Below are 22,316 nucleotides of genomic sequence, written 5' to 3'. Positions count from 1 at the left end.
GTTTTTTCGAAACTCCGCCTGTTGCTTTAATGAAGAGTGGGGCTCTGCTTTCGGGGCTCGTGTGGCAATTGTGCTGACTCCTCCTTATGCTGCTGGAAGCCCTGCTCGCCTTCTGTTTCCGTGGTTTGCGAGCCCTTTTATGTGATGCTGGGGCCATGAGAGAGCATCCCTGCTCCAGCCATGAGGAGCCGCACAATGGCGATGGGCTCAGCCCTGGGGCGAGGTGGGGAGGAGAAGGGGGGGGGGACACCCGTTGGCCAGGAGCCACCATGGGTCTAGAGCCACCGGTGGTGGCCAAAGGGCAGGGAGATGACACCCATGGGTGCTGGTGGAGGTGCGGAGGATTTCGGGAGGTACCGGGGAGTCTCTCCGGCCACGCCATTAGCGATTTTTTTGGAGGCCAAAGGGGTTCATGGGGGCTTTGTGTTCCCGCTTTGAAGCTCGGGTCTGAAAGTGTTGTAATGAGATTTTATTATGTATTCTGGCAAAGTCCTGTTATTTTGTGTGTGGATTTATTGTATAATGAATTGAGTGATTTTGAAATGTTTTGTGCAACGATTTTTTGGAAAGGACATTGTATTTTGTTTATGGGATGTGTGAGTTTTTATGAAACTTTATTTAGCTTTTAGCAAGAATAATCTTTATTCAACAAATAGTGCAAATAAATCTTTAATTGAACAAATATGTGCCAACTTTCAAACACAGTAACAAACAATGACATGAAACAAGGAAACTTTGGAACAATATACAACTTTAAACATAGTATTAAAAAAAAAAAAAAAGAAAAAAAACACCCCCCAAAAAAAGAAAAAAAACCCCTTAACGAAGCAGAATTTGGGCTGTATAGCCGGGCAGCAGCTCGGTGCATGTATATCTGGGACCTGCTGTGCTGGAAGGGGCTTGGTGCCTGGTGGTGTTTGGGGGGTGCTTGGTGGGTCGGGGGGGGGGTGATGGGTCCTGTCCCTGCCCCCCAACAAGCCGGGGTCCGGAGGGGATGGCCACTGCCAGCTCACACCGGGTTGCCAGACGTGACTGGGCTGTGTGAGCGCTCGTAGCTGTGGGGCGATGTGGAAACATGGTCTCCAGCGAAGCCGGCTTGGCTCCACCAGCCGCTCCAGGAAACGTTTCATATATGTCCCTGTCCTTTCTCAGCCGCCTTCCCGGGGCGGCCCCCGCTCCCCCTTCTCTGCAGGGACATCTCCAGCCACCCCCACCTCAGCATCTCCGAGAAGTGGTGGTGGGGATGCACCCCAGGATCAAGGGCTGCCTCGTTGAGGCTTTGCGTCTTCCAGCCCGGTGTTATTTTGGGGATTTTTTGCAGGGAAACGGGTGCTTTCAGTCCCTGTGCGTTGCTGCAGCTCAGATTCGGGAGCCTTGTCTTTTTTTCAGTGGTGCCCAGTGGTAGGACAAGAGGAAAGGGGCACAAATATAAGAAGTTCCACCTAAACGTGTGGAGGAACTTAGAATCATAGAATCGTCTAGGTTGGAAGGGACCTTAAAGATCATCTAGTCCAACCATCAACCTAACTCTGACAAAAAAATAAATAAGAAAAAAAACCAAACCACTAAACCATATTCCTGAGGACCATGTCAGCCCATCTTTTGAACACCTCCAGGGATGGTGCCTCAACCACTTCCCTGGGCAGCCTATTCCAATGCTGGATAACCCTTTCCGTGAAGAAACTTCTTCACTTTGAGGCTGGCAGAGCCCTAGTACAGGCTGCCTAGAGAGGTGGTGGAGTCTCATTCTCTGGAGATATTCAAACCCACCTGGATATGTTCCTGTGCAACCTGCTCTAGGTGGACCTGCTTTGGCAGGGGGTCGGACTCGATGATCTCCAGAGGTCCCTTCCAACCCCATGTGATTCTGTGGTAACTGCAAACTTGTGCAGGACATTGCTTGACCTGGGAAATGATGTTGGCGTCCCTTCCAACCCAAACCATTCTATGATTGTATATGTTGAGACCCTTCATGTCTTTCTCTATCCCAGGGTGTTGAAGCCAGAGCTGGGATGGCATGGTGACACTGCCAGACCGGGGCTGGCACAGCAGCTGCATGAAAATGTGTGCCAACACAACTGGAAATTACTGCAAAATTCTCATATCCACCATGAAAGGGCTTTAAACAAGTGTAGGAAACCCAAAGGAAGTAGTTGATGATACCTGAGCAGGCAGATAGTGTTCTGTGTGCAGTTTTCTAGAGCTTTATTAAGCTGCATCCTCCAGCTCTTGCTGAATTTTACTCTTCTCTGAAGCCTCCTTTCACTTGTTTAAATATCTTTATCAGGAGTAAATATTTGCAATTGATTCTGGATTTCCCAGAGTCTTGCATCAACTCTGTAGAAAGAGATTACAGCGTTAAATTTCTTGTCTGTAAAACATGCTCCAGTTTTCAAAAAAAAAACCCAAACCCCTTCTTTTGCAACCTGATAAGTGACTTTTATTCCTCTTTTTACCTACAGGGCTGTCTCTGCATTAGTTTCACTTCGCTTTTTTGAAGGTTAGTCTTGAGTGAAGAACAGAGGAGTCACCTTCCTCTTTATTTCTATATTAATCTGATTCTGCTGGATTTCCTTCCGTGTTCCAACACCTTAGCTGGTTTCTTTTTCTCTTTACGTGCCAATAATTATCCTAAAGTACGGAAGAAGTTTATCAATGAAGATGCTCGTATCCCTTTATGGCTGTTGCTTTCCTTGGGGTTTGTGGGATTCCTATATTGAAGACAATTTAACTCTGCTGTCTATGGCAGGAGGAGACCAAACTCTGCTTTTAAGTTGCTTCCCTACACTTCCTAACCTCAGAAATATCAGGAATATGAAGCCTGATATTGCTTATTTCTGTGGGCAGTCTCGTGTAGTGAACTCATTGTTATGGGGAGGAGCGTTTTCAGCCCCTTCATTGGCCTTTTCAGCCCCTAGAAATTTTAACAAAAGAGCTTTTCTTCTAATAGTGAGCAATGGAATTGGGTGTTAATGAAAACAAATTAATTCTGAATGGAAAATTCCTTCCCGTCTGTGTTGGTACCATTCTCTTTTTATAGTGTAAACCTACCAGATCTCTCTCTAGCTGCCCATACTTTTCCAGGAAGAATAAATGAGGCTCATGTTTCCAGAACTGTGAGCTAGAGGCGTCTCGCCTCTCCACGCACCCTTGGGTTGAACCAGCCCAACCTTCTTCAGGCCTTTTGTATGACCCCCAAAGGCTACAACGCTTTTATGTGCACCTCACTTCTAAATATTGCTTTCTTCTTTGGTTTTGGCCTCATTTTCTTTTTTTCCCCAAGCCTCAGCTCCTTCCTCTTTCTTGTGAATTGTGATTATTTTAGATACCTAGAGAATCTGGTCAAAGCTCTTCCTTTTTGCTGCAAATATAGGCTTTGCTTTTGGGTTTGAGCCGTGTTTGCAATGTGGGTGGACGTTGTCCTTGGAAGAGCTCTGTGGAGCTGGGAGGACGCCGGTTGGGTTGGGAACAGCATTGCCTCGGTTCATAAATGGAAGATGTTGGTGCAGAGGAGCCTCCTTGGCCAAAGGTTGCACTGGAGGCTTGTGGCTGAGCCAGAGTTTTGAAAACAGATCTGAAACACAGCCTGGCATGCTGACCACCATGACCACGTCCTGGCATGCTGACCACCTCCAGCAAGCCTTATGTGATGTTCCTAAAGCTCTCGTTAGCTGTTCTTGCGTCTAAAACAGAGACAAAAGGCCAACTGCGGAGAAAAACACCTGCCTGCATGTTTTATTGTGAAATCCGCATTAACTTAGGAGATCAATGAGTTGATGTCATTTGCACCATGCAGAAGGAATCAAGGAAAGCCATTGATGTGCCAGATGTGTGGTTGTAAAATCTGCCTTCTTCGTAGCTGCAGGAGAGCAGAGCAGTTGGTGGTTGTTTGCCTGGGATTTCTTGTCTTGGGCGAAGAAAGTAGGTAGGGAGATGGTGGCTGAAAAGACTGCGAGCTGTGGTCTCCTCTCTGCTGTAAATCTTCCTTTCAGCCAGTGCTTGGGCCACAGCAGGCAGGAAAAAAGGAGACCAGGCAGCAGTATTTGCTAGCAAAGCATTGGCATTTCAAGGAAAAAGGTACAGCTTTCATATCGATTATGGGATTGTTCTCTAAACATCTTTTTCCTTAGGTAGGACATGGCCTGAATCCATGGAACAGCCAGTGATGGTATCTGAGGATAAACTTTCTTGATTCACAATTTTTTTTTTTTTTAAACTACTTTATGCCCTCCTCACAAGACGGGAAATTATTCCCCTCAGGACCAAACTACAAGCATCGGAGCTGTTTGCCCATGCTGAGCAGGAGCTCCAAATATGCAGCCTTCATACCTCTATCCAGCAGAAAGAGAGATGGTGATCTTGCTGTCCAGCCTGGTGGGAGCCATCAGTAAGGAGAAGATCCATATCGTCCTCTTCTGGATGAACCACCCTAAACACTGTACAGAGGAAAGGGACGTTTCTTGGGTTGAGGCTGCATCATCCCTGGACCCAGGAGAGGTGCCATGAGGACCATGGGGCCAATTGCATCTGGTGTTGGGACTGGTGTCCTTCCAAAAAGTAGGAGGGAAGGAGCACCAGCACAGACACCCCTCAGCCCCAGCTGGTTTGGAGTTGGGGGCAGGTTAAGGATGGTGTGAGGTCCAGAGAATGGGACTGGTGTCCTGCTGACCAGCAAAGTGCTTGGGTTCATATCTCTGTCTTGTGTCTTACCTGTAAGAAAGAGGTCTTCCTCTTCCTCATTGACTATATTTAAGTGTGTGCCTTCTCAGGTCTCCCCACATCTCCATCCCCGTGCATGACTCTAGCCACTCTATATGTTGAGGGCTCAGATCTGCCTCTGGGGATGTGGTGGCCCTGGGTGGGAAGGACATTTGTGCATCCCTGTGGGACGTGCAAGCATCTGTGTGTCCCGGCACCGGGCTGACGGCTGGTTTCCCCTCAGATGGGCCGGCATCCCCCACGAGCCTTGGCTGGCAGCAGCACTGCTGTATTTCATATCAGCAAATCACAGCAGCCATCACCTGCTCCTTGTTGGAAGTGGTAAGTCTTTTCTGGCTTCGTGTCAACAGTATATCAAGCATGTAAGCGTGTTGGCAGGCAACCTTCCCCTTTCTCAGGCTTTTGGATCACGAGGGGAGGATCAACCAGATGTCCTCAAAATCCTGCGTATCCTGTAGCTGTCCTACAGTCAGCCCGGGAGTCCAGCAAGGAAAACTTTGCTGCTCAGCTCCGTGTCTGGATCTGCCGAGTCTCTCCAAGGTCTCGAAAAGACAGAATGCTTTTGGATCTCTGCTCCTGCCCCATGCCAGGGAACATGGGTGCCCCTGCCCAGGCGCTTGGTAGGGTTTCAGCAAAGCCCTTCTTTCCTGGCCAGGAGCTGGAGTTCAGAGCTGTCACCCACAGCCTTGCACCTCTCTCCATCCCTCCTGCCTCTCCTTGGGCAACGTTTCCCCCTTGGGCTGCAGGTTGAGAGCAGGTTAAGGTGAGATCTTATCACATCCACGTGGAAGACCAGAAAGGTGCTGAGCTTGTCCTTGACATGCTGCAAAGGAATTAACATATTTGAGACTTCAGATCTATGACAGGGGGTCAGGGCTGCATGGCTTGGAGGATGTCAGTTATTTGAATAAAGAAATCATTTATTTATACCAATCTTATTAATGCTGACAAGTATCTAAAGGGTGGGTTGAAGGAGGATGAAGCTGGACTCTTCTCAGTGATTCCCAGTGACAGGATGAGGAGCAACGGGCACAAGCTGGAACATGGGAAGTTCCATTCAAATACGAGGAAAAACTTCTTTAAGGTGAGGCTGATGGAGCCCTGGAACAGGCTGCCCAGGGAGGGGGTGGAGTCCCCTTCTCTAGAGATCTTCAAGACCTGCCTGGATGCTCCTGAGTGATGTGCTCTGGGCAACCCTGCTTTGGCAGGGGAGTTGGACGAGATGGTCTCTAGAGGTCCCTTCCAGCTCTGACAGTTCTGTGATGTCCATGATGATGTCTGTGATTAAAACGGTCACGGATAAGAAGAAATAGTGAGTAGTGCTTCATGGTACCTGTCTGAAATAGCGTAGTTGGAGTCCTAAGTCCAGACGTCGAGGTTTTTGGGTTTCCATGTCTTGAGTTTCAGACCATCCACTTGCTCCAGGATCTTCCTTTGGAAAGAATGCAACGTTCTGCGTCAGCGCTCGCAGCTTGTAGTTGTTGCAAAGATCCTCATCCTGGTTTTAGGATGAAGATTTTGATCTTAACCTGTGAGTCAGAGCACGCACTTGAACAGCATCTTAATGAGCTTATGGTTCAAAGCCATTTATTATCTGTTATAACAGGCCTTTTATTACACTGGAAGATTAATTTGCATTGCTTGTTGTAATTAACACTGTAAAATGTTTAAACAAAAGTACAGATAGAAATTAAATTTACAGGCATTGAATTCAATAGCATTAAAATAAACCTTTGATTTGTTTTTCTCCTTTGGCAAGAAAATGATTAGCTCAAATTAAATTTACGGAAAGCTCTCAACTTGGAACGAGCGATTTAATGAAAAAAAGGCATCCCAAACTGCTGGAGTAGCTTGAGGAAGAGCCCAGCCTTCGCTCGCAGAAGGCCCTCAAAGGGAAACTTCACCGTTTCGGGTGCGAGGGGTGGGTGCCTCGAAAATCTGCATCAGGTGCTGCCAGGAGGACCTGTGTGGGGCAGGATGAAGCTTGGCTTTTCAGAGCCACCGGTTCCGTTTTTCCACCCTCTAGCAACTATTTTGGAGGTATCTGGGGGGGGGTTGTGTGGAGTGGGACCGAGATATTTATTCCCTGCTAAGATCTGCGTGTGGTGGCAAGTGCTATGCTGTGATTCAGAGCAGGATGCTTCCCAGCCTTTCTTCCAAGCCTTGGGGTCCTGTGGAGGTGGCATCCAGGTGGAGAGGTGGCACAGAGGTGGCACAGAGCACCACGTGCTGTGACATTGCTGCTGGGGTGGACACCACTGTGGTTATCGCAGCGGCACCTCATCTGGGGTCGTGCCTCATTTTAGCTGAACATGGGAATATTTTGCTCCAGTGCCTCAGGTTAACCGTCGGGTCAGGTTGAATGGAAAAGGATTGTGAGTTATTTTGGGGTCGTTTGGGGTTGGGTTTTTTTTTTTTACATGCCACTTCTCCCTCTCCACCTCTGCCTGTCCTCTGGCATCTTCCTCCTGCCACACATAAGGATCAGGTGTGGACTGGCTGTTCCAGGGGGAACGTGAAATATGGTTTGTAAAATCAGGCTTTTCAATTGCAACTGAGCCCTGAGCAAAGGGGATGGGAATTGTGCCGTGTCCCCTCCGTTTCCAGGACTCTGGTGGCCCCAGGACTGGGTGTCCCCTCCCTGGTATCCTTGGACACCAACATGTAAGGTGATTCTGGAAAAGTCTTTTTTTTTTTTTTTTTTTTTTTTTTGCACTAGAAGAGGCTTCGATGTGTTCATCCTCAAATGAAGTCATCAAACCCAGGCCGTTTCTGCTCTGATTTATGGAGCAAGCTTTGACAAAAAATTATATTGCAAGAGAATGGTCTCTTGGTAAGGTTTGGATTCTCTTCTATTGTTTTGAATTATTTTTTTTGTTGTTTTATGGCTATGATTTGCATAGTTAGGACTAATTTGTACCGTCTGGGACCAAGGCTCTGAGTTGTCCATGTGTTGGTATTGAGCTGCTGCAGAGATTAATGGGTGAGTACGTGTTCCCCAAGGTCAGGGCTGCTGTTATTTATGCTTTTTAGACCTCTCAGGGACTGCTCCGGTCTGGCTGGCAGAAAGTTATGGTAGTCAAAAGAGTGGAAAAAACCACCAAAAGGTAGGGCATAGCATGTCTAGGTCTCTCCTCAGATCTTCTCTGATGTCCAAGAAGGTTGGGGTTTGGAGGGTGATTTGCAGCTGCAGGGAAATGCTCTGCAAACCCCAGGGTGTTTATTCAAAACCTCTTTAGTGGGATATTGTCATAGAGGATGTTTGGTGACAGGTTTGGGTTTGAAGAAGCTACAAATAGTTAAAAACGAGGTCTGTCCCAAAGTTCATAGGATGAAAATCGGGGTACTGATGAAGCGAATTGGAAATTTCAGGTCTTTGCCTGCTGCTGGGCAGTTTGGTAGCTTTAAAATGGCATTTTCTCCTGAAATCACTCCTGTATCAGGGTGAAAACCACTGGCAAGGACCTGCCTGTACAGAGGACACGAAAAACTGAGAAGAACTGAACTAAAAGCAAGTTTTTTTTTTTTTAAAAAAAAAGGCTAGTGTGCATCAATGTCTCAAGGAATGGTGGTGGAAATTGTTTTCTTGGGCAGGTTATGCACAAACTCGATTTTTTAAAAATTGTTTTTTAAGTTTCTGTCACTCTGCAGCAGGTAGTTTTCCATGTTGGTTCGTTCTCTCTTTTTAAGTATTTTTAGATCAAGCCCACATTGCTCTGCCATCCAACGGTTGCTTCTTGCTGTTTTCAAAATAAATCTTGAAAAGTTCAAGTGCGTTATCTGTGTTAATCTGGAAGGATTGTCAGCTGATACGGAATCTCTTTCAAACCCTGCCAGAGTATTTGGTAACCTTTCTTCTTTTTTATTTTCTTTTTTTTTTTTTTTTCCAGGCTCTGTGCTTATGTAGGCACTGTGTTTATGTGCTGTTCTTTCTCCAGATTATATTGTAAAGTCTCTTAGGCAACATATGACTTCAAGCTGGCGAAATGCATCTCAAACCCATGTGCATATTTTTCCCTACAACTGTTTGACACACTTATTGAAATTGCATTGCTCCCTCATCCCGGCTGAAAAACGAGCAATAGGTCTGTAAATCTGCCGATGGGTGGGTGTAAGTTAGAATTGTTTAAATGCAATACGTAATTCCTTCTCACCCCCCAAAATTTGCTGTACTGGGTCCTGTAAATAGAGGCTCTGAGGCTCCCGTGCCCCAACCGAGGATGCTGATTCCCCCACAGAACTGTTCTGTGCTTACATTTGCATGAGCTTATTTTTATTCCCCCTCCTAATCCTAATTTTTTGATTTTTTTTTTTTTATTTTTATGCTCATTGCTCTCCACTTTATCACTGTGTGCCCCAGCTACCCAATACACTTGAGAGGAGCGTTGTCCCTCTACCAGAAGAAAGCAAAGCTGACCTCAAGCTATATAAAAGTTCATGTTTTGTGTCTTAAATCCTTTTATTATTATTTTTTGTTGATATTTAAGGAGAAAGCCAGCCCTTCAGACATCAGGTAGTGGAGCTTCTGAGTGTTTGCTCTACAGAAAATAAGAATTAGTTTTGCACAAGCTGTTTGGCCAGAAGAAGGTACAAAGAGGGAGCATCTCGCTATCTGTGATAGTGGCTGCTAACAGAGCGCTTTTCTCAGATTTAAGAGGGATTTGTCATGCCCAAACTCCCGATTGCAAAGCACAAATAAAGCTTTCTCCCTCTCGTTTTGCTTGGTTTTAGCTTTTTAACATAAGCCCCTATTCTGGGCTTTGAAGCTTAAGTCTCTTAATCATTAAGAAGAGGAAAGTTGCGAAATCAGTGAAGGTACAGGATTGAATGCCTGGAGTTTGATAATTGTGTTTTGTTTGGGTTTTACTTGTTGGGTTTTTTTAAACTTAGAGGGTTTTGGTAACATGACAAGCTGGCAGCATGTGCCAGAGGCACAGGACTTCAATTGGAAATTTGTTTTTTCTGATAGTTTGGGGTTTTAAGAACAAATTCTCTCTATATTTACAGTCAGGCACTTTGGCTTTCTTTAGAGTAGCCTGATTTAGAAACAGCAACTTAGGAACAACGTTGTTAGAGTTTGGGGGAGTGGTTGGGCTGGGTTTTTTTGGCTCAGGCAGTGGAGACTGAGTTTTGGGCTGAGCCTGCCAGCTGGTGTGCCCCCTGTGCCGAATATGACCTGAGATGCTGGCACCCTCAGCTGAAATCCATGCCCAGGGGCTCGTGCCGGAGCAGATGGCAGGAGTGAAATGGGGAGCAGAGCAGCCTCGAAGGGGATTATCCCATTATTCATACGTAGTCCTCAAATCTGCCTGCTTTTATATCTGAGGGTTTCGTGGTGGGGCCGATGCCTTGTGTCCTTGGCCCCGTGGTGGGATGGATCCATGGGAAAGCCCAGGCTTTATGGGGATCCCATGTGGTTGGAGATACCTCTACATGGCAAGGTGACATGACCATGGAGGTCTTCTCCACAGCACTCCTGTGGGACGTCCGTCTGAGCTTCTAATGCTTGTGACTCAGGGTTTTGGTGAAATGCTTATCTTTTCTCTGGGTCAGAGGTTTCCTGGTCTGTTTATGGTGAGAGGAGTTGACTACCCTGACCGCATTGATGGAAAAACTCCGGTACCACGTAATGATGCATCTCAAAATCTGCTTGCTGGTAAATTACTGCTCTTCAAAGATACACTCTATTGCTTGCATGGAGAAGGGATGCTGGAACAGGGATGAACCTTGAACTGGAGCCTGGTTGAAGCCGTATGAGATATGCTGGAAGGTGACTTAAAGGTGTTAAACTAGAAACAAAGTGGAAGAGCTGCTTCCACCATTGCCTGCTCCCACCTTCCCCTGCCTTAATTTACCTAGTGCTCTGCACAAAGTGGTGATTGCTTGCTTTTTCACTTCAAGTTAAGCACTGTTGAGAAGATCTTTATGAAAACCTGTGCATCTCTGGGGCTCACTGGGTAGCGCAAGAGCAACCACTGTTTGTTATGGTGCTTTAAGCTGTTGCTAACTTTTATTGAGGATTCTGCCTAATGCATGTGTAAGGGAATTACCTTGGTAAAATACACAGTACAAGTACTGCTCCTGGCTAGAAGGATGATAGCAGCTAATCCACAGAAACATGTGCAGCCCAACCTTTTGTTGCTTTCCATTTTGCATAATTCTGCAGAACAGGATATGTCAACACTCCAGTGTCTGACAAAGAGCCACTTAAGGGGTGTGGGTGAGGCGATAAAGCAGGACCGAAGGGGTAGGTGTTGGGACATGCTGCTGGATATCGTGTCTGCACAGAAGCAGCTGTTTTATAAATCCCTCCTCTCTTTTGTTAATGGAAAACTGACAGCATCCCAGCAGAAAGCAGGTTCAGGAGGGTGCAGGGTGGTTTTGCACGTTCAGTCAAAGTGTAATTGGTTTCTTAGCAGAGTTTAGCTGACTTTTTTTTTGAGGGGGGAGGGTTAGATTGCGTGCTTCTGGGGTGCTGTACATATTTCATCCCTTTCAGATGCTCTTTCTCCTTTTCTCTTTTTGTCTCGACTCTAAAAGTTGAAAGAGGGCTTGGGTTTCTTCTCCTTTTGAATGTTGACCTTGCTGCATAAAGTTGTCTGACTTTCTCCTCTCCTTGACGAATGATATATGTGAGCATCTGGTAACGAGGAGGGGGGAGGACCGATCATTAGTTTTTCTGAATTTCCATAACTAAGATCATGCGGGTACTTCAGGATCTCTTCCCTGTATCCCTGTACTGGTGAAGTGCTCCCAGTTTGGACCCAGAGCTGTGATGTGTAGGGCTGTAGGCAGAGCTCCCCTTTGAACAAAGCAAAGCAGTCAGTGTGCCTTTTTGGGGAGGGGGGGGGGCGGGTCTAGTGTATTCTGGTATTGCTAAGTCTATCTGAATTAGTTCCATGGATTCATCTGTTGAGTTCATCTCTGAAGCAATATGGTCTCCTCCTGCCTTCCTGGGCACGTCCTGGGTGTTTTGGGAGGCTGCTGTATGTCACCAGTATTGGTGGTGACATTAGAATCAGCATTGGGATGTCCTTAATGTGTCCCCTTTTCCCTGCGATGGGAAGGGAGGTGGCAGATGAAGGGTTGACCTGCCCCCCCATCCTACCCCTTTCAGATGGGTACTGCAGCTCTGGCCTCACTGGGAGCTGCACTGCAAAGCCCCCCCCCTGCAAAGTGGAAACCCCACAGGGTCTTCCTGTGCTCCCATCTTCAAAACCTTGGCCTCACCCTCTCTTCGGCAGCAGTTCATGCAGAGGAGAACATTTCCATTCCTCCTCTTCCTCAGCTGCCCCGAGGGCACCACCTTCCCCTCTTTGCCCTGCTCTTCTGCAGCCAGAGCTTTGCTGAGCAAACCTGCTCTGACACCCGTGTCTGGGCAGCCCATGGATGTCACCCTATGTCACCCGAGATGCCTTGTCACCCAACGGTGAGGATCCCATCCATCCTTCCCAACACCACGGGGCAGAGGCAGCTGCAGCTCTGACACAGCCCGTGTCTCTCTTCTCAGCATCCTGCTCTTCTCTCAATGAGGGGGCGGCTGGAGCTTCTCCACCAGGGACAACCAGCCTGGAGACCAGAGGAGGGATCAGCCTGGGTTTGGCACAGCACAGGGACAGACCAGCTTTTCATGTCCTTCCTTCTCCTTTTCGGATTTGCTCCAACACCTGAGCACTGAGACGTTGCCTCGTGTGTTAAGATCCCCCATCCTAACTCATCAGTGGCTTTGTTCTCCTGTAGGACGCTTGGAGGTCACTCCATCTGAGAGATGGGATTCAAATCAGGTGTGGGCTGAGCTGGGCAATGGGTTGTTGACATACCGAGTGTCAACAGAGCACAATCAGCTGAGTTTGTGGTGAAAAGCAGGGTCACGCTTTAAAAAGGTTAACCCCAGTCTAGCTCAATATTTACCTTGCCCGGTGCTGCTTCTGTCTGTTCGGCAGATGGATTTCATGGATCCTGGGGGGGAAGCTGGGAGTGAGGGGACCAGACAGCACCCGGACCTTCATCAGAAATACAGCAGTTTTAATTTTTTTTAAATTAAAAAAATTCAGGCGCCACCGGGGGAGCGGGAACGACCTTCTCGAGGGGCGCAGATCCCGTGGACCGCTGCTACCAAAATGCCGTCATCCAAATGATGGTGTAATTCCAAAATAATCCATTTTATAAGGCAGTTTTACGAGTAGTTTCTATTCTTTGCTGCTTTTTGCTTATGGGGTTTTTTGGTTTGGGGGTTTTTTTTTGAGTAAGGACAATGAGATCTAGCACGAGAGGCTGGTTCCTCACGCGGGCTGCGTTCACGCTCATTCCATCTCGACCTCGCGCTTCTCCAGCCTGCTGGGAAAAACCCAAATTGTTCTCCCCCTGCGTGAAAAGCTAAAGAGGGCCAGAACTGAGTCTGAATGTGACCCCAGACCAAGCATCGCCATCTCCTTTTGGCTGTTGGGTAATAAAACCACCAAAAGTGTGTGTTCGCCTTGGATCACCTTAAGACCCTTGTGACGGGATTTCCAGCATCCTTCTCTCCATGATCTGGAGAATCATCCTCTGTGATTTGGTGGTGTTTTTTGGTGTTTTTTTCTCATTGCAATATTACTCCTTTCTACTGACCTGGCTTTTATTTGTGGGCTTTTTCAGGCTAAGCAGGTAAAGCTTATAAATTGAAATTTGGTGGCGTGACGTGGTTTCTGGCCGCGATGGATCCGTTCCCGGCCGGCCTGGGGACACATCCCCTGTGTTGTGCTCCAGTGCAAGGGATTGTTTAAAACATCCATCTGCTTGATGTGCTGTCGTGTTTACAACCGCCCTTTGTAGTTCCCGGCAGCATCTTGTGTCTGCTCTTTTTTTTGTTTGTTTGTTTATTGAAGGTTATGGTAAAATATCCCTTTCCTTCAGGGGCTCGTGGGAGCCTTTCCCAGTTTGGCCGATCCTGGGCAGGGGGGGATCAGGGGAATAAAAACATCATGACACCAAAATCATCCCAAGAGCCCCGGTGTGACCCAAGCAGGGGTGGTTCCAGCTGGTTGCTCCTCAGGAAGGGGATTTTGCTCAGGTCCTGCCCTTGACCTGTCCTGGGCTTCCCGGGCGGTGTGGCTGGTCGCATCGGTGACCAGTTTTTAGCAGATTTGGTGTGTGCTATGGGGAAAAATAAAGGCTTCAGTAGGCTTAATTTGCAGCAAAACCTGGCCAGTGGAATAATTTTTGTTTGGGTATTGAATCAGTGTAATGTCCCTATTTGTTTGTCTGTCTAGGATGATTTAGAAAGCCAGTTTCAGCTTCAGAGAAAAAAAAAAATAAAAATAATGAAAATACAACAAACAAAACCAAACCAAACCGACTGAAAAATCCAGTGAGGATATATTTGATACTTTTTCCTGGCAAAAGTTAAACAGTTTCCATCCTTCTTCAGTTTCAAGCCTTCAGAAGGTTTATGGGTCCTTCTCCAGCACATGTTGCTGCCTCTCCTTGTCCGTGCTCGGGGCGCGCGTGGGGCTGCTCCCTCCATGCGTGGGGCCGCCCAGGCTTGGGAGTTTTGCTCAGGTTTTGTGTCCCCATCGTGAGCAGAATATGACCTGGGGTGACATTTGGAGAAGTTGCAAAATTCTGTCTGTAAACAGTATTTTTTTTTTTCATTTTTTTCTTTTTTTTTCTTATACTGAGCCCCGAGCGATGTAGCTGTTCGTCTCACCCAGAAAAGTAGGAAAATTCTCCCTGGCTGCAGGAGCGGGTTGTTTTTCTAATTTTCTTCTGCTATGGCACTGTTTCCCAGTATGTGTGTATGTATATATGTGTCTGTGTATATACATATATATATATGTATATACATATATATAGATAGACAGATAGATATACCCTTGAAGCATCACTGCCAGCACGACGTGGGTTGATACAGGAACCCTTACCTCTTCCATATCTGGTACCCAGCATTTTTCTGGGTGAAAAGAGGATAAGGATAAAATGAATGACTGTAAAAATTACCAAAAAAAAAAAAAAAAGAGAGAGCAAGACTAGATTTTCCTGGAGAAGAGTCGGCAGGGTCCACTTTGGAAGAGCAGGTCAGGGATGGCCTCATGTATATACACTTAAAATTGAGTGTTGAGCTTTAAATTAGGGGGAGTAAATAGGTAAGTGATATTTCAGAAAGACTTGAGGGCCAGATTTAAAATCTTACAAGCCAGCTTAGTCCTTACTTTAGGACTAATTGGGCATGGGCAGAACTGTTTGTGAATTTCTTTTTTTTCCCCAGATGTTTTTTAACCTTCAGAAAGTCACTTAATCTTTCAGTGCCTTGGTTTGCAGTGGAGAAGGATGGAGAAAGATGGAGAAAGCAGCTACTGCGGTGGCACAAGCAACATCCACCAGCTTAAAATAATACTTAAATACTTTAACTCCTCTTGACAAAAGCAGGACTATTGCAAAAAGCATTTTAGAAAGCAGGAACCTGCGAGCGAGCCCCGAGCGAGCGCTCCCCCGGGCGCTGCTCTCGCACCAGAGCTATCAAAGCCCGACCCAGCTGTGCAGCAGCTGGCCTGGCGGGGCTGGATGGAAACATCTGGCTGGTCTGACACCCTACGGACCCTGGCGGGGGGAGAGGCTGCTGCTGTGCGCGGCATTGCGCCGTCGCCCTTCGGAAGACACGCTCCCCGCTCCGTCACATCAAAAGCCCCGCAGCAAGAAAGGCTTGGCTTGCACAAAAACTGAACGTCTCTCCTTTCTTGTCTCGTGCTGCTGCATCTCTTGCCCCCCAGCCGGAGACCCGGTGGCGTAACTGAGGTTGGTTTGCAGGAAAGATAATGTAATTCCTTCGCTTGGCTTTAAAATGCACTTGTTAGTGCTGGGCCAGCTCAGCCTCCTCCTCCTCCGTGGCTCAGACGATGGGGTGGTTTGGTGCAGCTTTATTTCGGTTACCAGCACTCCTCCCGCTTCCACGGAGGGAGCAAAAGGAGAATGTTTTTCTGATTATGAATCCATCTGTTCCTGACACCAGCAAGCGCAGCCGGATTTTATTTTTTTTTTTTTTTTTGGCAGCCCCGGAATGGAGCTCAGCCTGGAATAGGGCTGGGGATGCGCGCGGTGCCGGCGTTGGGGACCGACAGTGTGAGATAGCGTCTCACGGAGAGCTGAGATTCCTGAATCCCTCCCAGCTCCTCTCCCGGAGTTTCCATTTCTACAGCATGTCCTGGTGTTTCTTGTTCAGCTCAGCCAGGCACCGTTAGCTCTCTGACAGCTCTGGTAGAGCCATCAGAGCTCCTGAAGGGAAGCTGCTCGGCAGCAAAAGGAGCGAAACCCCATTTCCAGCCGATGGGTGTCAGTCCCTCCTGTTGTATTTTGAATTTTCCCGGCGTTTCTACGTGCCACCTTTTGCTCCCTCAGCTGCCCAAATGACACAGAGCGGTGAGATGGCACAGGTCAGGCTGCTGAAGTCTTTATCTCTTGAAGTGAAGTGATGAGGGTGGTTTTTCTCTCCTCATACCGGTGGGTTTGGTGGGTACCGGGGCTGTGGGAGCGTGCTCCGGGTGTCTCTGCTTCCAGAGGGAACAAAAACTGCTGGCTGAGCTACTGCAGCTGGGGATGCGGTAGGGGTCTAGGAGGGGTCTAAACAGCAGCATCATTTCAGTTTTTGGCAAGGACTATGCTTATCTGGAAGCAGCTTGCTTCTCTGGTGTCATGTGCTGAGCGGTACCTTGGTGCTCCCTGGAACCATGGCTCGAGGGGACATACCTGAAGGGGGGCTACAGGAGAGATGGGCAAGGATTCTTGATCTGGGAGTGGAGCCATAGAATGAGGGGTGAGGGTTTTGAACTGAAAGAGAGGAGATTTAGATTAGATATGAGGAAGAAATTCTTTGCTGTGAGGGTGGTGAGACCCTGGCTGAGGTTGCCCAGAAAAGCTGTGACTGCCCCATCCCTGGAGGGGTTCAAGGCCAGGCTGGATGGGGCTTTGAGCAACCTGGTCTGGTGGGAGGTGTCCCTGCACAGGGCAGGGGGGTTGGAACTGGGATGATCTTTAAAATTATAGAATCATAGAATCATTCAGGTTGGAAGAGACCCTTGGGATCATCGAGTCCAACCATCTACCCTACTCTACATCGTCCTCCCCTACACCATATCCCTCAGTACCCCATCTTCCAAGTTACAGATGATAGGACAAGGGGTAATGGCTTCAAGTTGCGCCAGGGGAAGTTCAGGTTGGATATTAGGAAACATTTCTTTACTGAAAGGGTTATCCAGCATTGGAATGGGCTGCCCAGGGAGGTGGTGGAGTCACCATCCCTGGAGGTATTTAAGAAACGTGTAGACGTGGTTCTTCAGGGCATGCTCTAGTGCCCAAGATCACTGGTTTGTGGTGGGGTGCTGTGTGGGTGGGTGATGGTTTTTGGTTTGGAGGTTGTTGTTGTGTGTTTAGGTGGTGGGTGGTGGTTTGTGTTTTTTGTGGTTTTTTTGTGGTTGGACTCGATGATCTCTGAGGTCCCTTCCAACCACTACGATTCTGTGAATTCTGTAAATCCCTTCCCTTCCAACTCTAAACGTTCTGTGATTCCCTCCTCCCCCCGTTTCCCTGCTGTATCCCGGTGTGTGCGGTGCCGGTGGGCGCTCTCCGTGCGGGATGTGGATGTTCTGCAATTCCTGGGGGCTGGAGCATCGCTCCCCGGCTCTGCCTTGCGGTGACTTGTTTGCATCGCCATGCCCCGAAAGAAAACAAGCGCTCGCGGGGCTTTTAATCCTGTTTGCATGAGATCATAGCCTCTTTTTTGACGCTAATTGCGCTGGATCTGATTAATTAGGCAGCAAAGCATAATTTATTCGAGCAGATTGATTTTTATAGAATGGAACTGGCAGCCGCCGTCTCCCCTCCGCAACGTTGTGCGTTCCTGGGGGTATGGGAATGGGCATTGAAACCTTCACCGTCCAAGTAAATGTCTTTTAAAAAAGCAATTGAAGATTGTGAACTCTGTGATGTGCTGACTCAGCAGGTCCGGGCACACCGCCGTGCTCCTGCCATTAGGGCTGCTCCACACACGATGGGAATCAGCAACCAAAAAGTAGGAAATTAGTTTATTCTCGGTTTTCTGACTTTTTTTTTTTTTTTTTCAAGCATGGAAGCTGTTCTAAATGTAGGGGTAATAATTTGATTGAGGTGATTTCCCAGTTGCCGTAGTGGACTTTTAATCCTGGTATTGGATGTTATTTCATGGATGTTACATTTACCGTGGACTTGTTTTTCTTTTAATGGTAACGCTATTTGATTTGGACTACTGGATTCTCTCCTCCCCGTTTCCTTCCCTTCCGTTTTTCGCCTTCCAATAAAATGTCATAAAAATTAATCATAGCTGAAGGCCAATTTTAACATCCAGATTAAGAAAATAGGATTTTAAAACCCTTGTGCTGAAAGGAAAAATGCGCTTCTAACAGGAAGTCTTTGTTTTGTTATGGAGCAGGGAAAAATGTTTTTAAAACTTTATCTATCTGAACAGTTTGTAGCAGAAAGATATCAAAATTATGAAGAGTTTTGAAGATTTAAAAAAAAAAAAACAGGTAGGAGTGGGTGTCTGATAGCAGGGGCAGAATTGAGTTCATCAGTTCTGATGTCTGACAAATACTCTCCTGTAACTTCCTACTGTTGGGATCATCTCAGTGAGTGAACCCCAGCCCATTCTTTGCTGCAGCCAGTCCCATCTCAAGCAACGGGTTTATGTAGAACTTCAAAAGATATAAGGGCAAATACCAGAGAACTGAAAAATGTCCTAAATTCAGATACTGCAGCCATATTCTCAATGGAAAGCCCCAGAGCAGGATTTGGTTGTGTCTCTTCTGCTGTTTGACCACTTCTTGCAGGAAGAGGTGGCTTTATCACCTTGAGCGTGTGTCTGCTTTAGAGATAGGGTTAAAAAAAGATTTGGCTATTCGTTCAAGAAGCTGTTCTTCTCAGATGGTGGGACTTCAGTGCTCCTGTCTCATAAGTAATGTCTGAACGTGCTGCAAGTTGAAGGCTTTGGGTAGAAGAGAAGCGCAATCAGTGGAGAGTGGCCCAATGGCATCTTCTGGGAATGGTCTCACCATCTCGTTACGGTTGATTCTATTGACTGGGGAAGCCAGATGAGACCAGTCTTTCTGTCATGGCTAACAGAACATGACAGGTATTCTTAAAAATGTTCTCAAACATGGCAAAAGGAAACTTTCTCCAGAGGAGGAGACCTAAGGGTGGTTGAAGGTGAACCTTTGCAGGCTGAGGAAAGCCTGGTTCTTTATTTCATGGGGCAACGGAGTTGCTCCAAGTAGAGCAGCAGAGCCCTGAAGCTCTTTGCTGGAGGAGCACCTGAGTTTGGTAGGATTTTTAAAAGGTGTTATGGCTTCGAGGAAGATTGTGCCGTTGACCTTGGGCTGTCCTAGATGTACTGGAGAAGATCCATCTCGTGAGAAAGCATGAGCAAAGGCACAGATGGAGACAGAGGCAAGAGGAGAAAAAAATACGGCTAATATTGAGTCACTTAAGCTTACAGGGTTTCCCCCCAGAGCAAGCGTGCACAGGGCTTTTTAGAAGTGCACAAATGCTTTGATAATATAAATGCTAAAATAAGAAAAGAATTGCTGTTGGTATGCAGGAGAAGAAACCGTGACCTCCATATGGAGGGGGACATAGCCCAGCTGGCTGAATATGGGACTGAAAAAGACTACGAAGGCTAATTAAAATGTGAAAAACTGAGAATTCATGCTAATAGACAGCAGATCTCTGTCTGGCGCTGGTTCACAGCTAAATTTGATTTCCTTGGGAGACGAAAGGAACTGATTTAAGTTCTTTACCTTGCACTGACATTGATACTTTTCGGCGTTTTAACCAGTGTGTTCCCAGTGAAGTGGTGGGCTCCTGCAGGTCTGCTGTGCCTGGACGGGGAAGCCGACAGCAGGAATCTCTTACTCTTGCCACCCTTAAAAAAAAAAAAATTTACTACAGGTGTCTTCATATATGGTGTTAAACTCAGCTTTGACCTTGTTCTACCTCACATCTGGGTTGTGTTTTTAGCTTTCCCTTTCCGTGCCAACAGGTGTAGTCAATCGGAGAGCTCGGCCCTCGCTCCGTGCCGTGCGTAGCTGCTGAGGCCATGTGTAGCTGCTGAGGCCATGTGTGCCTGCAACGCTGGTGGCATCATGCCTCCCTCCAACGTCCTCATGGGACGTGCCAGCTCACCTCCAGACCAAGGCAGTTAAGAGTTGGAAAAGTAGAAATGCGTCGGTGGTGGAAGTACAAATACTGGGTACGCTATATATTGAACTAAGCTAAATTTATGGGATGTGCAGATTTATTTGGATCACAGAATGATATGGGGTTAGAAGGGACCTCTGGAGATCATCTAGTCCAATCCCCTGCCAAAGCAGGTCACCCAGAGCAGGTCGCACAGGAATGCGTCCAGATGGGTTTTGAATGTCTTCAGAGATGGAGACTCCACCACCTCTCTGGGCAGCCTGTTCCAGGGCTCTGCCACCCTCAAAGTAAAGAGGCTCCTCCTCATGTTTAGGTGGAACTTATATTCAAGTTTGTGCCCATTACCTCTTGTCCTATCCATGGGCACCACTGAAAAAAGACTGGTCCCATCTACTTGACACCCACCCACACCTTTATAGGCATTGGTCAGTCTTCTCTTCTCTAGACTAAAAAGACCCAAGTCCCTCAGCCTCTCTTTGTAAGAGAGATGCTTAATCATCTTTGTAGCCCTCTGCTGTCCCCTCTCCAGCAGTTCCCTGCCCTTCTGGAACTGGGGAGCCCAGAACTGGACACAATATTCCAGATTGGGCCTCCCCAGGGCAAAGCAGAGGGGGAGGATGTCCTCTCTTGACCTGCTGGTCACACTCTTCTTGATGCACCCCAGGATGCCATTGGCCTTCTCGGCCACAAGGGCACTTTGCTGGCTCATGGGCATCCTGTTGTCCACCAGGACTCCCAGGTCTTTTTCCTCAGAGCTGCTCTCCAGCAGGTCAGCCCCCAACCTGTACTGGTGCATGACTTGACATGGTTGGAGAAACCACCGTGAGACCTCATTCTGTTGGGGGAAATAGGCGGGAGGAGTTTCTTATACCATGAGCTGGGCAGCTTTAATCAATGTACACCTCTATCTGGCCTTCCTGCCTGCTTTGTTAGAATTGGATACCCATAGTAGATGTTAAGAGAATGACCTTCTTCTGATTTTGAGGGTCTTCTGGTAGGAGAAAAAAAGAATGCTTTTGTTTTGAAGATAGGCTTGTTTCTGGAAAATGGTGTGGTATTTGGTGGATTAGTTTGATCTAGCCATTTCACACTGAAGTTCAAATGAAATTTTGAAATCTGTGTCCTAGTTTCCTTTCTTTGGGACAGGTTATCAATTTAGGCAGTGAAAGGTCGGTAGCTGTAACTGTGAGGGTTTGCAGTGTGGGAAAAGATGCCCACTGTCATATATCTAGGACTACTACTTAAAGTTATGTAACCCATAAAAAAGAGGGGGATGTAGAGAAGGGTTTCTGGGAAAGGGGTCAGGTCGGAAGGAAAGTTTGAGAGTTGTGTTACACCCTTCAATAGCAATTAATTCTCTGTGTTCGTCAGTCTGTAACGAGGCTTGAACCGATAACTGGCAATTGGATTTAATGTTCTGTGCTGAAAAATACAGTGGCTTTCCTGGGTAATGAAGTTAAAATACCAATAAAAACTTAGGAAAATATGCTCCCTCCTCTTTTATTGTTCTCTAATGATTTTCTGTTACCACAGTGCCTAGAAGACCCGGGAGCGTGACTCACTGGCCTTCTGAAAAACGGGGATTGCGCAGTTCTCTTTGGAAAGGCTTTTCAACCCAAGGACAGAAACGCTCAGCAGATCGAAAGCATCTCAAATCTGCTTCTTAAAAGCCACGGGGGCACGTTAAGGGCTGTAGATTTTCCAAGATGAGCATTCCTGCCCGCTGGCAGCAGCTGGTGCAGTGTCACTGGTCCGTGGTGTTACCTGGTCCACCTCCATCTGTGAAACCAAGGTCATTTCTGTTTTCTAATAGCCAAATATTTGCTTGGCTCCTTGGTCATTGCTCGTTATGGAGCTCCTCATGAGTATTGGGATGGAGGTGGCTCCACTGTTAGAGTTCCTGCCTGGAAGCATCACTCAGTCTCTCCTTCCACCCACCTGGCTTTGGATAAACTCATTAGCATCACTGGTGCTTTTATTCTCTAGATTATAGAATTGCTTTGCCTCATAGCTTTGGGAGAAAAAAGCTTTGGAAGATCACCGTTGAGTCTAAAAAGCTCAGCAAGGATCCTTTCGTGAAGATCAGGAGGAGGGGGAATTGCGGTGGGGTTTCCTATCAACTCAGAGGTGATGGTTGGTGCCCCTGGGACCTCAGGCTTCAGGGTAAATAGCTGGTGAGAGCGGGGATGCGGCTGGTGTCGGGAGGGGGTGAAGGATGATGGGGAGTGATGAGCAAGATGAAGCAATAGGGACGAGAAGAGTTATGGGTGGTCTCGGAGGAGAGGACCATACTTGGACCTTCGCGCAGAAAAAGGTCCGGTGGAGGATTTAGCAGAGGACGGTGTGTAACTTCCTCCAGAATCCCCTGGAAAGGATGCTCACAGCCAAACTGGGCT

At 47.3% G+C, this 22,316-nt stretch overlaps 1 protein-coding gene across 1 annotated transcript in view; it reads left to right on the top strand.

Moving 5' to 3' along the window:
• Positions 1-269: 269 nt before the first annotated feature.
• The window catches only part of EDA (ectodysplasin A), a 59,872-nt gene continuing 37,825 nt past the window's right edge, over positions 270-22,316 (top strand). Inside the window, exon 1 of the mRNA XM_014954900.1 lies at positions 270-353. Within this exon, the coding sequence (XP_014810386.1) occupies positions 270-353 (84 nt within the window). The remainder of the gene's footprint in view (positions 354-22,316) is intronic.

This window comes from Calidris pugnax, unplaced genomic scaffold (assembly GCF_001431845.1).
Source record: "Calidris pugnax isolate Ruff unplaced genomic scaffold, ASM143184v1 scaffold38, whole genome shotgun sequence".
In the NCBI taxonomy this organism is placed as follows: domain Eukaryota; kingdom Metazoa; phylum Chordata; class Aves; order Charadriiformes; family Scolopacidae; genus Calidris; species Calidris pugnax.
Note: the sequence above shows the minus strand (reverse complement) of the source record. Positions and strands in the feature narration are given on the sequence as shown.